Here is an 18,708-nt window from a genome sequence, read left to right on the forward strand (position 1 = left end):
TAGCAGCATCCCTAGCATCTCCTCACAAAATGCCAGTAGCCTCCTCCTGGTTGTGATAACCAGAATATCTCCAGACATTGTCAGATGTGTTTGTGGGCAAAATTGCTTACAGTTGAGAACCGTTGCTCAACTTCTTTCAGTTTAGTTTGTTCCTTTTTCTACTTTCTTAAGGTGGAATCTTGGATCATTGATTTTGGACACTACCCTCCCAACAGAAGGATTTAAAGCTAAACAGTTGTGTTTAAGCACTGCTTTAGCTACATTCAACAACTTTTGATATGTTGTGTCATTAAGTTCAGAATATTTTCTAATTTCTCTGCAATTTGTTCTTTGAGCTGTGATTTATGTTCCAAATATTGGGATTTTTCTAATTAGCTTACTGTTGCTGATTTCTAATTAAATTTCATTGTGATAGGAGAACTTACTCTGTATGATTTCAGTACTTTTAGATTTGTTAAAAATCATCCTTTACAAAGCATATTTGTTTGAGATGTAGTATACCAAAAGATTTGTCAAGGACTTACATTAGGGTGTTTGCTATATTTGAAGTAAGAATTGATTTTTAAAGAATTCAGTTCGTATGCTATTAAAAAATTTTTTCCTGTTTACCAAAGTAAAATGTACATACAAAAAAGCATACAAATCCTGTGTACAGCTCAGTGAATTTTTACAAAAGCAAAGAAATATTACAAATCTTAGAAGCCCCCTCCTGACTTTTCCAGTCACTGTCACCCCTTCCCCAAGGTAACTGCAATTCCAACTTTTTTTTTTTAATTCCAACTTTTTATGCCATAATTTAGTTTTGCCAGTTTTGAACTTTATGTGAATGGAGTTATGTAGTGTGTACTTTTCGTGTGTGTTTGGCTTTTTTCATTCAACATTATGTTGAAATTGTGTAGATTAATCCATGTTATTGCACAATAGTTGTAGTTAGTTTATTCTCATTGCTGTGTAATATTACATTGTATGAATATTTCACAATTTATCCATTCTACTATTGATGAATGCTTCCAGTTTGGGGCCAGTATGAATAGTTCTATACAAGCATTCTTTTGTATGTCCTTTGGTGAACATGTAAACATATATTGGCTTGGTATTTGCCTGTAAGTGGAAATACTTAGTCATAAAGTATACATATATCCAGCTTTGATATGTAAGTTTTAAGGAAAAAGGTTATTGATTATAGTTATTGTTGTGCATCCTGTTTAGATACTTGATGTTCGTGGGCTTAGTTATTGTGGTGGTAATTGTTTTGTCATTGTTAAGAAAGAAGCAATACATTTCTTGTGAGGCATTTTTTCTAAAAGTTTATAGTATTCAAATTTCACTGTTTTTAATGGTTTTTAAAAATGAGATGTACTTTTTGATGGAAACAAATGCACAAAACTACCATCTTAAAAGAAGAATAATAATAAATAGAAGTTTTACTGTTCCACTAATCCCAGTATATTTTCAATCTCAACCCCTTTGGTATATCCTTGAAAGATACCTGCTCTACTATAGCTAAAATTTTCTGTTTTTTTTGCCCTCTACATATATGTGTAAGAATTGTAAGCTTTAGGATACCAGTTAGTTAGAATTTAGCTTTGTAGAATATGCTCTTTTCATTGTGTGGACGGCAACATCTGTGGGGCACTTCAGGATTAGAAAGTAAGTTAAATGAAAATGTTAACAAAGTAGGGATTGGCTCATTAATTCTGCAAAATTAGAGGTCTTTTCTTTTTTTTTTTGTTTTTTTTGTTTTGTTTTTTGTTTTTTGTTTTTTTTAATTTTTTATTGATCATTCTTGGGTGTTTCTCGCAGAGGGGGATTTGGCAGGGTTACAGGACAATAGTGGAGGGAAGGTCAGCAGATAAACAAGTGAACAAAGTTCTCTGGTTTTCCTAGGCAGAGTACCCTGCGGCCTTCCGCAGTGTTTGTGTCCCTGGGTACTTGAGATTAGGGAGTGGTGATGGCTCTTAACGAGCATGCTGCCTTCAAGCATCTGTTTAACAAAGCACATCTTGCACCGCCCTTAATCCATTCAACCCTGAGTGGATACAGCACATGTTTCAGAGAGCACAGGGTTGGGGATAAGGTAACAGATCAACAGGATCCCAAGGCAGAATAATTTTTTCTTAGTACAGAACAAAATGAAAAGTCTCCCATGTCTACCTCTTTCTACACAGACACGGCAACCATCCGATTTCTCAATCTTTTCCCCACCTTTCCCCCCTTTCTATTCCACAAAATCGCCATTGTCATCATGGCCCGTTCTCAATGAGCTGTTGGGTACACCTCCCAGATGGGGTGGTGGCCGGGCAGAGGGGCTCCTCACTTCCCAGTAGGGGCGGCCGGGCAGAGGCGCCCCTCACCTCCCGGACGGGGCGGCTGGCCGGGCAGGGGGCTGACCCCCCCCACCTCCCTCCTGGACGGGGCGGCTGGCCAGGCAGAGGGGCTCCTCACTTCCCAGTAGGGGCGGCCGGGCAGAGGCGCCCCTCACCTCCCGGACGGGGCGGCTGGCCAGGCGGGGGGCTGACCCCCCTACCTCCCTCCCGGACGGGGCGGCTGGCCGGGTGCGGGGCTGACCCCCCCACCTCCCTCCCGGACGGGGCGGCTGGCCAGGCGGGGGGCTAACCCCCCCACCTCCCTCCCGGACGGAGCGGCTGGCCGGGCGGGGGGCTGACCCCCCCACCTCCCTCCCGGACGGGGCGGCTGGCCGGGTGCGGGGCTGACCCCCCCACCTCCCTCCCGGACGGGGCGGCTGGCCAGGCGGGGGGCTAACCCCCCCACCTCCCTCCCGGACGGAGCGGCTGGCCGGGCGGGGGGCTGACCCCCCCACCTCCCTCCCGGACGGGGCGGCTGGCCGGGCGGGGGGGCTCCTCACTTCCCAGTAGGGGCGGCCGGGCAGAGGCGCCCCTCACCTCCCGGACAGGGCGGCTGGCTGGGCGGGGGGCTGACCCCCCCACCTCCCTCCCGGACGGGGCGGCTGGCCGGGCAGAGGGGCTCCTCACTTCCCAGTAGGGGCGGCCGGGCAGAGGCGCCCCTCACCTCCCGGATGGGGCGGCTGGCCAGGCGGGGGGCTAACCCCCCCACCTCCCTCCCGGACGGGGCAGCTGGCCGGGCAGAGTGGCTCCTCACTTCCCAGTAGGGGCGGCCGGGCAGAGGTGCCCCTCACCTCCCGGACGGGGCGGCTGGCCGGGCGGGGGGCTGACCCCCCCACCTCCCTCCCGGACGAGGTGGCTGCCGGGCAGAGACGCTCCTCACTTCCCAGACGGGGTGGCTGCTGGGCGGAGGGGCTCCTCACTTCTCAGACGGGGCGGCTGCTGGGCGGAGGGGCTCCTCACTTCTCAGACGGGGCGGTTGCCGGGCAGAGGGTCTCCTCACTTCTCAGACGGGGCGGCCGGGCAGAGACGCTCCTCACATCCCGGACGGGGCGGCAGGGCAGAGGTGCTCCCCACATCTCAGATGATGGGCGGCCGGGCAGAGACGCTCCCCACTTCCCAGATGTGATGGCGGCCGGGAAGAGGCGCTCCTCGCTTCCTAGATGGGATGGCGGCAGGGCAGAGATGCTCCTCACTTTCCAGACTGGGCAGCCCGGCAGAGGGGCTCCTCACATCCCAGACGATGGGCGGCCAGGCGGAGACGCTCCTCACTTCCCAGACGGGGTGGCGGCCGGGCAGAGGCTGCAATCGCGGCACTCTGGGAGGCCAAGGCAGGCGGCTGGGAGGTGGAGGTTGTAGCAAGCCGAGATCACGCCACTGCACTCTAGCCTGGGCACCATTGAGCACTGAGTGAACGAGACTCCGTCTGCAATCCCCGCACCTCGGGAGGCCGAGGCTGGCAGATCACTCGCGGTTAGGAGCTGGAGACTAGCCTGGCCAACACAGCGAAACCCAGTCTCCACCAAAAAAATACGAAAACCAGTCAGGCGTGGCGGCGCGCGCCTGCAATTGCAGGCACTCGGCAGGCTGAGGCAGGAGAATCAGGCAGGGAGGTTGCAGTAAGCTGAGATGGCAGCAGTAGCGTCCAGCTTCGGCTCGGCATCAGAGGGAGACTGTGGAAAGAGAGGGAGAGGGAGACCGTGGGGAGGGGGAGGGGGAGGGGGAGGGAGAGGGAGAGGGAGACGTCTTTTCTTTTGCTAGAAGAGAGTATTGAAATTCTGGAGTGGGGATTTTTATTTTCTTTCCACAGTGGTACTACTCTTGAGCCAAACTGTACCATTTCGTATAGTTTCATTTCTATGGTTCATTTCTTTGACTGCCACCAAACTACACCCTAAATAATCACAAGTTTATGTATTGGAGCTATGTTGTAGTCAATGAAAAGTCACATATCTGGTTAAGGTAGTCACATTTCATAGATAATGACTCCCATTCAAATAGGGAATACATTAGGATGCCTCTCTTAAAGGGATGCTGTTTGTGAAAAAGATTACCTGTGATTCAATGATAAAATGATAGAAATGTCTTTTTCTCTGTCATTGGAAGTTGTTAAGCATTCAGGGTAAGGGTGTTTGAAAGGAAGACACAATTCATTAGTGTTTGCTCTCAGAGGTGCATTTTATTGGGAGAAGAAAAGTGGGCTAACTAGATGGGTTATTCAGAACATCTCAGCTTTACACAGGGAATTTATCATAATTGAATATTTCAGTGGAACATTATTGGAAGGGCTTGGTTGGACACATAGCTCAGAAAAGCAAAGGGGTTGTTTCTGAATGTGCTAGTGTGTGATACATTTAATTACTTGTTTATCGCCTGTACTGTTTGGATTACTTTCTCTGTGTACATATAATTAGGCATCTCTCTCTGTAATATACTCCTAAACCTTGTACTGTCCGCACAGATGACTAAATGATAAAGTAGCTTCAGTCACCTATCTTTTCTTTCAGTTTCTCTTTCCATCATTATGGTTGTTGTTTGCTTATTTCCAGGCTAATTCAAAGTGTTATTGAGAACCTATCAATTTGTTGTCCCATGTAGTATAGTTAATAACGTTTTGGGTAACATAATTTTAGTCTTTTAAAAAAGTAATAAAAATACTAACAGTAGCTAGCATCTATTAAATACTTATTAGGAGCTAGATGTTTTTACATCTGTTTCTCTAATTCTCACAGTAACCTGGTCAAGGCATGTGTAATACTCCAGTTTTACAGATGAGGAAACTGTAAACCAGCGAGGTTAAATAATTTGTCCCAAAGTTACACAGCCTGTGTGAGTGACAGAGTTAATATTTAGATTCAGGACTTTCTTTCTCTAACACCATGGGTCTTTATGATCTTTTTGTGTTGTTTGCTGGTTTTGCTTTGGACTTCACAACTCGACTTATTTGCTTATCTTATCCCTTCCACTTGGAATGGCATCTCCTTAACAGTTTCAGACTCTACTAGTAGCAAATGTACCTATCATTTAAGCCTTAGACCAAATGCCACCCTTCTAAAGCTTTTCTTACAGTGCCATTTGGAAGTAAACTGTCTCTGTTGAGCTCCCACAATACTTTGTACCTTTCTTTGTATATTTATTTTGCCTTCAGTTATAATTATTGCTAAACATATCTTAATTTACCCAATGGAGACTGTCTTTGATTTCCTGTAGTGTAAGACAGCCTTGAACACTGAAGGTACTCAGTATTTGTTGACTTGATATTACAGGTAAAAACCCATCAAAATAGGAGTAAACACTATTGATGCTTTTGTAAAAAAAATTGGAAGAACATGGCAACATGGTAGTGATTTGTATATTTATGATTATTTTTGCTTCTCATTATTTGAAAATCTTGCTAAATTTTGCTGGTGGTATAATTAAATGTGGCATGCATTTCCTGGTTTGGTGAAAAGGTTCATAATCTTAGCTATCATTTTCTTTAAAAAAGATAATAAAGAAATGTCTGTTTGGCAGGCAGGAAGAACCTGCTGTTTTAATTTTGTTCACAGCAGTGGGTCAGATTATGATCTTTTGGAGCTAGCTTTGATAATAGACTCAATATAATATTGGAATTCAACAATTGGTTATTGTTGAGTATATTATCTCTTGCACTGATGGCTGTCAGTGGGATTGCCAGACTGTTTAGAATAAGTTTATGGCTGTTTAGAATAAGTTTATGGCAAATAGTCTACTCTTCTCTAAATACAATGTTTCCATTTATTACTTACTGTAGTATTTTATATGTGCATTGTCTTTTTGTTTTGTTTTTAGTTTTCTTCTCAGAGAGAGGCAATTAAACCAAAACTTCCTCACCAGTAGGGGTGGGGAATTCAAATTTTGAATTATATTTTTTCTTCTAAACGTCTTTAAATAGGCCTTTTCCCTCTTCTAACTTGACTGATTAACATTTAATTCAAACAAAGATTAACAAAATTTTAAATAAACACTTTTATGGTGATAAAGGCACACTGTGGTTATAATTTATTGAATTTTGAGCTCCGAGTCTCTGTTAAACTAGGATTTCTGACTGTGCTTTTATAGTTTCTTCTATCTGAATTCTTGAAACATCCTAAGACTCTATTTGCTTCCCTCAAAGGAGAAGTCCTTTTGTTAAGATAATATTTTTAAATGAATATCAGTCTTTTTCATTTCATGTCTCTTGGACTTCATGAAATTACTCATGAAGCAAAAGGTGGATAGGAGACAGTAACTCAAAGAAGTCTTTTGGCCCTTGAGCTAAGACAGTGGGTAAAATTTACACAAATTATGAGACCAGCAAAAGCACTCTTAATTTTAAGGTTTGAGAATCTGATTATTAAATATCCATTGAAATAATCAGATTAAAGACATAAATATTCTTTAAGCATTTGACATTAACCAGAATCTACAAAATGATGAAAGTTTTAGTTCTAGTGACAGGAATTTAAATTCTCCTTCATAAAATTCCTGTTGTTGTTAATGTTAAGTTATTGCAAAAGTAACACATGTTAATTCTAGGGAACTAGTATAACAATTCTAATAGTAGCTAACTTTAGAGTTCATTATATTTTGCTATTTAGCATAAACCTGTTAGTCCTTATAACAATCATATGAGGCAAATACTATTATTTTTCCTATTTCATAGATGAGGAAACCGAGCACAGAGAAATGAAGGGACTTTACTGAGGCCATACAGTATTTGGACTCAGGCAGTTTGGCCTTAGAGTCTGTGCCCTTAACCTCTGTTCAGTATTGCTTCTCACTGAGTGGTTAAGATTTGGGGGTTGTTAAGATAGACCTGGATTTAAATCATGGCTGCCACTTTATACTCTTGGGATAGGAGTATATTTCTTGACTTCTCTGAGCTTCAGTATTCTTGTTTATAAAACAAAGGTTATTTTAGGGATAAAATAAGATATATTAACTGCTTATCCCACTGTTCCCCAGATGCTGTGCTTGTTCAATAGAAGGTATCATTTAAAACAAATAATGAGAAACAAAATGAAAAAAGTCACCAAAACTAAACAATAACCATTGCTAACATTTTGAATTATCCAGTCTTGTAAAACACATTTCTTGATTTTATTAATATATTTTTTCTTTATATGAATTTTCTTTCATGTATAACTTTTTCTTGTTTTTGTTTCACAAAATAAGGTGGGAAGACTTGGATTTGCCTGTATCACTAAGCAGTAACGCAAGCCTTTTTCAGCTTCTATGCTAGCCAAAACTTTTTTTTCTCTGTTTAGAAGTGGGTAGATGGAGATAGAGGAGGACATGGAAGTGCACCCACTTTTTTTTTTCCTTTTTAAATAAAAACAGGATTATGTTTAAAATTTCTTATATAACATCTGCAGATCAACAAAATCTAGGATGCTAGAAGTAGGGATAACATGTGCTAGTATTACTTTTATTAAAATAACAATGAAACTCCAGTTTCAGAATGTTTAGAGTTATTAACTGAAAATACTATATTTGAATAAACAATCCTAATGAATGTAGACTATTTCCTCTCGATGAGTGAGGTTGTAGAAGTCTGACCATGTGTTGCATTGTTAAATAAATTCACTGGGTGTAGCATAGCAGTAACTAATCTGTCTTTCTATAGCTTTAGCAACAAAGCATGGCTAATGCTTTTTTTTTTTTTTCTTTTAGATCTACACACAATGAGCTGGAAAAGAATCGGTGAGTCAGTGATGAGGTACAGCTTTCACTTATGTTTAAAAGCAAACTCACCATTTTACCTGTGAAAATAATGTAATAGTGCATATGTAGTTGTAATTTTATTTTTCAGATGTATAGCCTATTGTGAATCTGATATATATGTATTTTCTCCAAAAAATGACTTAAATAGTAAGCTTATAGCAGCTAGAAGACGTAAATACATTTTTAAAGCTTACTCGAATTTGAGTTTTAGGTATAGCCTTTATTTCTGTCTCTGAAAATGAGTTAATTGTTACAAGCTCATGGTTTAAATGTAGTTTTGCTAAAGGGTAGGATTTCTAAAGAGTAGGTAATAAGCATTACAAATTGGAGGGCACTGAATTTTTCTTCCTTTGTAATTTGTTCATTCATTCATTCATTCATTTATTCATGCATTCGACAACTATTTATCAAACACGAGCTGTATGTCAGTGCCAGGCAGGCAGAATGCTTTATATAGGAAATACAAGGATATATATGATAGTTTTTGTCCTTAAGGAATTCAGAACTTTGTAAGGGAAAGACAGGTAATTAAAGTACTATATAATGTGGTAAGTATGGTAATGGAGAAGCAGAAGGTACTACAGGGTACTGAAAGATATTTTGGAAGGTCACCTGATGCCTTTTTGAAGGGAGTCTTGGAAAGTTCTGCAGAGGATGGTGAGTGAGCGTTGTATACTGAGGAAACTGCAAAAGGTTCAGTGTGACTATAAAAGATTGTAACAAGAGTAAAGCACGCCAGGTGTTGAAGAGTCTTGTCTACCATGCCCAAGAGTTTAGACTTCCTGAGACCCATAGGGAGCAGTTAAATAATTTTAAAGTGGATTATCATATGATCAGCCTGTGTCTTGGAAATATCATTTTGGCTACAGTTTGAAGAATTGGTTGGTTGGGAGAAGGGATACCAGAGGCATAAAGATGCTTTTGAAGGCTATTGCAGTAATCTAGGTAAGAGATGATGGTGGCCACTGAAATAGAAGTAGACAAAGTAAAGAGTATAGAATGGAGTCAATAGAAATTGGTGATTAGTTAGCTATGGATAGTTGAGTCTTAGATGATATTACTGTTAATCGAGAAAAGAAATAGAAGAAGAGGACAAATTTGGAAGAGAACATAAGAATTGTAAGAGTAAAATACTTTCTTTTTGGTGTAGAGATTAGATTAATAGCAGCCAGGCATGGTGGCTTATGCTTGTAATCCCAACACTTTGGAAAGCCCAGGTGGGAGGATCGCTTGAAGCAAAGAGTTCGAGACCAGCCTGGGCAGCAAAGTGAGATGCCCTCCATCTCTACCAAAAAAATAAAAATAAATTAGCTGGTGTGGTGGCATGCAGTCCCAGCTACTCAGGAGGCTAAGGCAAGAGGATCACTTGAGCCCAGGAGTTGAAGGTTGCAGTGAGCCATGATCATGCTACTGCACTCCAACCTGTGTGACAGAGAGTGAGACCCTGTCTTAAAAAAAAATGAGAGAGATTAGATTAATAACAAACTGAAATCATATGTACCAGCTGTTTTTGACAAATAAGATCTCATGACCTTCAACTTTTTGTCCTCCCTTTAACAAAAAATAGATTGGCTAGCCCAACTGCCTCATTGCGAGTAAGTTTAAATGTCAAATCCCCTTGAAAAGGCTTAGCATAGTTTTTCAGGCAGACTCAGTGGCTTTTACTACTTTGCACAGTGCTGTGTTCTTGTCTCTTATTGTAAGGCTGAATAGGTAGCATCGTAATTATTTGTTCATATGTCTCTTTCTGCCAAATGACTATGCCCCAAATGCAAAGATACTGTTTTGTTCAATTTTGTATCCTCAGTGCCTAGCATTTGAGGCATGTATAGGAGACAATGGCTCTAGTATTGAGTGAAGGATAAAACTGGAACTCAAAGTTGAGTGGTCTAGTCAAAGACATTTTGGTAGTTAGTGGTAGAAACTCCTTCGTTTTAAAGAATCTCTTTTCTGCCTTTTATTTCTGATTTATTAAAGATCTGGGTGGATAAAGGAAGGACATATCTGGCTATTTTAAACATAACAAAAAAGACTAAGAAATGAAACTTCTGAGGATCCTAAAAATAAAACCTTAAATTGAAGTTTACTCTAAATTAGATCATAGAGTATGTTTTGGGCCCATGGATTAAATATTGATAAACATGTGGCTTTTATAGTTATTTCATTTGAATGTGGTCCTTGGGAGACAGACCTTCATTGGAAACCTGGCGAAAACCATTAACACTGGACTAGGGACTCTTTTTAGTAACTATTTGGAATGGAGCTTTAAAAATCTTTGATTAGTGATGATGAGCATTTTTTCATGTGTCTTTTGGCTGCATAAACGTCTTCTTTCGAGAAGTGTCTGTCCATATCCTTTGCCCACTTTTTGATGGGGTTTTTTGTTTTTTTCTTGTAAATTTGTTTGAGTTCATTGTATATTCTGGATATTAGCCCTTTGTCAGATGAGTAGATTGCAAAAATTTTCTCCCATTCTGTAGGTTGCCTGTTCACTCTGATGGTAGTTTCTTTTGCTGTGCAGAAGCTCTTTAGTTTAATTAGATCCCATTTGTCAATTTTGGCTTTTGTTGCCATTGCTTTTGGTGTTTTAGACATGAAGTCCTTGCCCATGCCTATGTCCTGAATGGTATTACCGAGGTTTTCTTCTAGGGTTTTTATGGTTTTAAGTCTAACATTTAAGTCTTTAATCCATCTTGAATTAATTTTTGTATAAGGTGTAAGGAAGGGATCCAGTTTCAGCTTTCTACATATTGCTAGCCATCAGAGAAATGCAAATCAAAACCACAATGAGATGCCATCTCACACCAGTTAGAATGGCGATCATTAAAAAGTCAGGAAACAACAGATGCTGGAGAGGATGTGGAGAAATAGGAACACTTTTACACTGTTGGTGGGACTGTAAATTAGTTCATCCATTGTGGAAGTCAGTGTGGTGATTCCTCAGGGATCTAGAACTAGAAATACCATTTGACCCAGCAATCCCATTACTGGGTATATACCCAAAGGATTATAAATCATGCTGCTATAAAGACACACGCACACGTATGTTTATTGCGGCACTATTCACAATAGCAAATACTTGGAACCAAGCCAAATGTCCAACAATGATAGACTGGATTAAGAAAATGTGGCACATATACACCATGGAATACTATGCAGCCATAAAAAATGATGAGTTCATGTCCTTTGTAGGGACATGGATGAAGCTGGAAACCATCATTCTCAGCAAACTATCGCAAGGACAAAAAAACAAACACCGCGTGTTCTCACTCATAGGTGGGAATTGAACAATGACAACACATGGACACAGGAAGGGGAACATCACACACTGGGGCCTGTTGTGGGGTGGTGGAAGTGGGGAGGGATAGCATTAGGAGATATACCTAATGCTAAATGACGAGTTAATGGGTGCAGCACACCAACATGGCACATGTATACATATGTAACTAATCTGCACGTTGTGCACATGTACCCTAAAACTTAAAGTATAAAAAAAAAAATCTTTGATTCAGTTTTGTTTAGTGCATTTTGCAGATTATTTCTGACTCACTGATAACCTTTTTAAAAACCCTCACAGAAAATGTGTGCATCACCCATAGTATTACTTTGGTATGCCATTATAAGTTGTTTAATCTAGCATCTAGCTGTGGCATAGGTATAACACATATGGTTTTATTACCTGGGCTGTGTGTAATCTCCCATAAAAGTCATTTGTTCCTATTTTATTTACTTAGATATAAGACTTTCAGACTGGTTTCTTACCCTAGCTTACTTCACTTAAGGCATGATTTCCTCATCATCTTCTAATAGCTTTGGAAGTGCTAATAGATATTCTTTATTAGCCCAAAGGACTAATAAACATTGTTTATTTCTCAAATTATTTCTTCCACTCTCTCTTTACTCTTTTTCCTCCTTTACTCTCTCTATTCCCTGAGGCTTCATTGAAAGATGATATAGAATTAACTTTTCCAAGATATATTTGTTTTTAAAAGGGATTTTTATCGACAAAAATAAAACTCGAATTTAGAAGAATAATCTGTACCCTACTTCTGGGAAGTAACCAGTGGTGGTCTGGCAAAAAACAAAAATACTGGTAGACTTAGGATAGGGGAGGTGGTTTAGCAAGAAGGTGGCACAGGAATATTTTTAAAATTTAACCCTATATTATTTTTACATTTTAAGGCCCCCATCCAGTTCTGTTTAACAGTCCTTTTTACCAAGGCATCATTTTTATTTGATGTGTTAAACAAAGAAAAGTTATTCTAGCTTTGGCATCCTTTAAAATAAATAGAATTTTGGCTTTACCTTTGATCTGCCTTTGAGTGTGATGTTATATGAAGATAGTAACTCACTATGAAAAGATTAGTTTTGTCTTTGTTCTGAAAAGACATTCCTGAAGTAATTCATATTCCTTAAAATTTGCCACTTTATATAACATATTCATGTCAGAAATTGCTTTTTTCCTTTTTAGCGTGGTTCTGAAATCTTGGATATAAGCTTCTCTGAGTTAGATAAGCTGGAACAACTGATACCTCAGTATCAGTTGTTACTGATTACAGTACATTAAATACAAAAATTAGCCAGGCATGGTGGTGCATCCTTGTAATCCCAACTTCTTGGGAGGCTGAGGCACAAGAATTGCTTGAACCTGGGAGGTAGAGGTTGCAATGAGCCAAGATCACACCACTGCATTCCAGCCTCGGTGACAGAGCAAGACTTTGTCAAAAAAAAAAAAAAAAAAAAAAAAGAAGGTACACTAATAGTGTTTTTCATACTGAAAAATGAAACTCACTAGTGGTCTATGTGATCATTTAGTGAATCATTTTGAAAAAGAAATTGAAGAAAATACCAAAGTACACTGCATGAAGTAAAGTTAAATATGGAATTGTGAAACCTGTGTATACTGGATTATGATATAAAATACTGTGGGTCATAGTCAAAACCTACTACTCTGGATATAAAGTTCTCTGAGTTATGATAAAAAAACATAGATTATTTTTATTGGAGCAAATGCAGTGAGATTTGGAGTAGGTGATTTTAAATTGCTGGTGAATGGCTAAGTAATTCCAGATAGCTATCTCAAACAAAGCCGTGAGATTGTTGAAGCCCTGGGGTCTGGCCTTAAGGAGATGATAGCCACCAAATGTTGAGGTTCATACTACCAGATCTCCGAGGGAAGCCTAATGGTGGAGATTTGGGTTTTGGCAGGCCCAGAGTAGTTGGTTGTGATCCACAATTACCCCAGGATTCCCATAGCCCATTAGGGAGCTCTAGGTAGTTTCAGGACTGATAGAGAAATTCAGATTTTTTTCTTGGATAGGTCTTGGGAGCTGATTTCTGCCCAAATCCTTGTTGGTTATACTGAGTATGCTCTAGATGGTTCAGAGCATTTGTTACCTATGTACCAACCCTGTCCCCCTAAGCCCACAACAGGTCATAATAGGCCTAGGAGATGGAGGGGAAGCAAAATACTTCAGTTGTTCTGCATTCCTCAGGAACCTATGTGAATCATCTCATGGTAAACTTAATGAGACTTTGGGATTGAAGAATTAAGATATTACTTTGCCCATTGGCTTATCTTACAGGTTGGGTCCTTTGCCAGAGAAGACACAATTCAGTATCAGTACAGATTTTAGATTGCCTCATTGTTTTTTCATTTTCTTAATTCAAATTGCTGATGATGTTTTAGAAAGAATCAACAACTTTGGCCAGGCATGGTGGCTCATGCCTGTAATCCCAACACTTTTGGGAGGCCGAGGCAGGTGGATTGCTTGAGGCCGGGAGTTTGAGACTAGCAGGGCCAACATGGTGAAACCCCATCTCTACTAAAAATACAAAAATTAGCCAGGCATGGTGGTGCATCCTTGTAATCCCAACTTCTTGGGAGGCTGAGGCACAAGAATTGCTTGAACCTGGGAGGTAGAGGTTGCAATGAGCCAAGATCACACCACTGCATTCCAGCCTCGGTGACAGAGCAAGACTTTGTCAAAAAAAAAAAAAGAACAACTTTAACAGGACTCTGATGGTCAAGAACCTTAGTGCTGACTGCAGGAGAGGCCATTTAACCTTAAATAGCTGTTATTCCATCAAAACAAAAGGCTTACCCTTATTATAACTTTGGCAAAGCTAGAAGGGCCAAGGAGAGGTGACTAAGTATTTGTTAAAAAAAAAAAAAAAAAAAAAAAAGAGAAGGATGTCTAGTGAGTAGTAATAGGTATTCTCCATATAAGGACTTTCACCTACCTCTGAGGGAAAATTGGAAATTAGCATTTATAGAGTTCTTACTGTGTTCCTCCACTGTGCAAGGCTATTGCATAATTCTGTAAGGTAGAAAGGCAGAAAGTTTGAGTCAAACTGTCAAAAACTGGCCATTTTATCATCATAGCTACAATTTGAAACAAGATGGATACAAACACAAAACAGTTCTAATCATGATCCTTTTTGATCATGAATATGAGAGTTACAGTTAATATCAATCTTTCTCTTCAGCAACAATTAATAAATACCATGTGTGGCATCATGATAGATCAAATGAAGTATAAGATACCCTATTCTATTCTAGTTAAGGTTAAGATCATTATAGTTTGGCATTTATATTTCACCTTTCAGTACCATGATCTAGTTAAGTTACCAGTAAATGTCTAGAAAGGTACACTAATAGTGTTTTTCATACTGAAAAATGAAACTCACTAGTGGTCTATGTGATCATTTAGTGAATCATTTTGAAAAAGAAATTGAAGAAAATACCAAAGTACACTGCATGAAGTAAAGTTAAATATGGAATTGTGAAACCTGTGTATACTGGATTATGATATAAAATACTGTGGGTCATAGTCAAAACCTACTACTCTGGGTAGTTAAGGAGAATGTATACTGAGCCGTGAAGAAGAGAGATAATTTGAATATAAGAAAAGAATAAGGAAAGGAGTCAGTGTGAGTAGAGCCATGGAAGCAGGAATGTAGCATCATAAGCTGTGTTCAGGAAGGAGTGGGTAGACCGTATTGAGTTAAATAGCAGAGTCTTATCAGATTAGTAGTGGAAGATGAGGCTGAAAAGGTGGTTTGGAATTAGACTGTGGAATGTTACTGAATGCCAAGTAATTTGGATTTTATTTTATTGGCAGTGGTGAATTTTTGAGGCTTTTGAAGCAAAGAGATAGGCATGTACAAAGCATTTAAAAAAGTACAATCTAGCTGTAGAAGCAGGGAGACCAGTTTGGATGCTTTCTGAAGTAGTCCATATAATAAAAAGATATGAGTCAGCACTCAGGTGATAGAATTGGGAACAGAAAGGAAAACAAAGGTCTAAGAAACACTATAAATAAAAAAAAGTATTTTCTGTTAATTGGTACTACTTATTTCTTCACATAGCTGCAAAAGTTATCTTCTCTTAATGCCTACTGCAGCAAGGAAAAAAAAAAGTGATCTTCTCAAAGAACATATCAAATTGAGTCATTTCTCTGTTTACAGTCTTCCATTGGCTTCTCACTACAATTAGATAAAATCTGTGGCCTACAAAGTGCACCACTCTATCCCTTCTGTAGCTCTTCTGACATTGCTTCCTTTCTTTTCTTTAAACACAGCGTGATCATTTCCATCTTAGGGCTTTTGCACTTGCTGTTCCTTCTGCTTGGAAAGCCCTGCTCTAGTTCTTCATCATTATTTAGTTCTCAACTCTCAGGTCATCTGCTTAGAGAATAATAATCACCTCCTGGTCACACTCTATCACATTACTTTTTATGTCGCCTTAACATTTATATCTGTCTGAGTTATTTATTCATTTATGCTGTCTGACTTCTTTCACTAAAATATAAGTTTCAGGAAGGCAGGACTTTGTCTTATTTACCCTAGCACATAGCAGTCATTAAGTAAAAATTCATTGAATGAAAAAATGATATGTGATAGTAGATTTATAATCAACATGTTTTCACATTATAATGACTTCAGTGAAAAGTGATGAAGATATATACTCTTGAGAGTTCAGTTGACATAATAAAAGAATTTTATAATAGGCAAATAGAAAATTTAATGAATTCTTAAAATGTAAATAAATTATATGAGAAAACTTGATAAGTAAGAACAGCTTAAAGGATTTTTACCATGCCGGAGTTTATCATACTTTTTTAGAAGCATATGGACTCATTTAGTCCTTTAGGATACCATACAGTGCACTAAGATAAGGATAGGTAATTTTATAAAGGAGAACACTTTATCTGATGAAGTTTATGCTATACTTGTGGGATCTTTATTCCTTTCTCATCCCATGACTTGAAAATGGTAAGCATTTTTACAAGGAAAAGATTTATTTATACTTGTAGGCAAGAATCCTGTAAAAAATTTCAAATTTTTCATGTTAGAATTTTTGATGGATTAGTTCTGTTTATTCCAATTGTTTGGACACGATAACGAATGCATTTTTTTTTCTATACTGCCTATCGTGTCCCCATTTTACATGGATGTTTTGAGAGAGTGATGGTTTTGGTCTGCCTTATCTTAGAACAAAACGTAAGAGTAAATCTTTATGACTGAGCGTTAGGCATTGTTTTCTCTTGGTACATCATCAGACTAATTTAGGATTCCTTGGCAGGAAGAGCATATCTGAAGTGGTTTTCACTGCCTATTTTGTGTGCTTTTAAGATATTTGTTTAAAAAGGGCATGCTTTTTTTTACACGGTGTACACATTCTACAAAAAAATGTACACTTGTTAGTAGGAAAGAAACAACATTGGTTTCACAGAACTTTCTTTAAAACTCTTACCTCAACTAATAGTACTTAAAGGGTATTTGCTTGCATTAAAGTCAGGTTGCAGGCTTAGGGAAGTCAAACTTTTATTTTAGGTTTGAAATTAACCTATAACTTCAGCTGGATTAAAAGTCTACAGTTTTAGATTGGGTCCTGTAATTTTGGAAAGTTTAGTCAAAATCCCATTTTAGCCTTGGTTTTTACTAAGATGCAAAGGGTATTAGTATGTCTCAATATGAAAATACCTTAGAGTAACTTTCTCAACCTGATAAACAGCATTAATGACAAACCCACAGCTTATGGCACTTGTAATGGTGAAAAACTGAATCCTTTCTCCCTAAGATCAGAAATAAGGTTGTCAACTTTCATGACTTATACTCAACATTGTACTGGAGCTTCTACCCAGGGCAGTTAGATAAGAAAAAAAAAATAAAAGGCATCCAGATTGGAAAGAAAGAAGTAAAACCATTTCTGCTTGCAGATATCATAATCTTATGCACAGGTATACTTCATTTATTGCACTTTGCAGATACTGCATTTTTTAGCAATTGAAGGTTTGTGTCAAGCAGGTCAATTTCTAATTGCATATGTTCACTTCATGTTTCTGTGTTGTATTTTGGTGATTCTTGCAATATTTTTAACTTTATTATAATTTTATACGTTATGATGATCTGTGGATCTGTAATCTTTGATGTTATTATTATAATTGTTTTAAGGTGTCACAAACCATGCCCATATAAGATGCAGACTTAATAAATGTTGTGTGTGTTCTGATGGCTTCACTGACCGGCTGTTGCCCCATCTCTCTCCCTCTTATTGTCCCTGAGACACAGCCATATTGAAATTAGGCCAATTAATAACCCTACAATGGCCACTAAGTGTTCAAGTGAAACAAAGAGTCACATGTATTTCACGTTAAATTTAAAGCTAGAAATGGTTAAGCTTAGTGAGGAAGGCATGTCAAAAACCAGGATAGACTGAAAGCTAGATCTCTTGTGCCAAATAGCCAAATTGTGAATGCAAAGGGAAAGTTCTTAAAGGGAATTAAAAGTGCTACTCTGGTGAACATCCAAATATGAAAGTGAAACAGCCTTATGAGTGATATGGAGAAACTTTTAGTAGTCTGGATAGAAACCAGCCAGAACATTCTCTTAAGCCAAAGCCTAATCCAGAGCAAGGCCCTAACTCTATTTAATTCTGTGAAGGCTAAGAGGGGAGGAAGCTGCAGAAGAAAAGTTGGAAGCTAGCGGAGTTTGGTTCATGAGGTTTAAGAAAAGAAGTCATCTCCATACAAAAGTACAAAGTGAAGCAGCAGGTGCTAAGGTGGAAGCTGTAGCAAATTATTGAGAAAATCTAGCTAAAATAATCAACGAAGGTGGCAACAGATTTTCAAAGTAGACGAAACCATCATCTATTGGAAGAAGATGCCATCCAGGGCTTTCGTAGCTAGAGCAGAAGTCATAGAGAAGAGAAGTCGATGCCTGGCTTCAAAGCTTCAAAGGCTGGGCTGTCTTAATAGGGGCTGATGGGCTGATGCAGCTGGTGACTTGAAGTTGAAGCCAGTGCTCATTTACCATTCTGAAAATTCTAGGCCCTTAAGAATGAGGCTAAATCTCCTCTGCCTGTGCTCTGTAAATGGAACAATAAAGCCTGAATGACAGCACATTGTTTATAGCATAGTTTACTATTTGACGCCTACTGTTAAGACATACTACTCAGAAATTTTTTAAAAAAAATTATTGCTCATTGACAATACACCTGGTTACCCAAGAGCTCTGATGGAGATGTACAAGGATATTAATGTTATTTTCATGTATGCTAACACAACATCCATTCTGCAGCCCATTGGACCAAGGTGTGATTTCAACTTTCAAGTCT

The 18,708-nt window shown here is 39.1% G+C and overlaps 1 protein-coding gene across 12 annotated transcripts in view; it reads left to right on the top strand.

The window, feature by feature from the left end:
* Positions 1-18,708, top strand: part of MXI1 (MAX interactor 1, dimerization protein) — an 82,010-nt gene that overhangs the window by 31,520 nt on the left and 31,782 nt on the right. For all 12 annotated transcript variants that reach the window (XM_063710485.1, XM_055352113.2, XM_004050084.5 and 9 more), the window contains exon 3: positions 8,037-8,066. In XM_063710485.1, coding sequence (XP_063566555.1) covers positions 8,037-8,066 — 30 coding nt within the window. The remainder of the gene's footprint in view (positions 1-8,036; positions 8,067-18,708) is intronic.

The sequence above is a fragment of the Gorilla gorilla genome, chromosome 8 (genome assembly GCF_029281585.2).
Source record: "Gorilla gorilla gorilla isolate KB3781 chromosome 8, NHGRI_mGorGor1-v2.1_pri, whole genome shotgun sequence".
In the NCBI taxonomy this organism is placed as follows: Eukaryota; Metazoa; Chordata; class Mammalia; order Primates; family Hominidae; genus Gorilla; species Gorilla gorilla.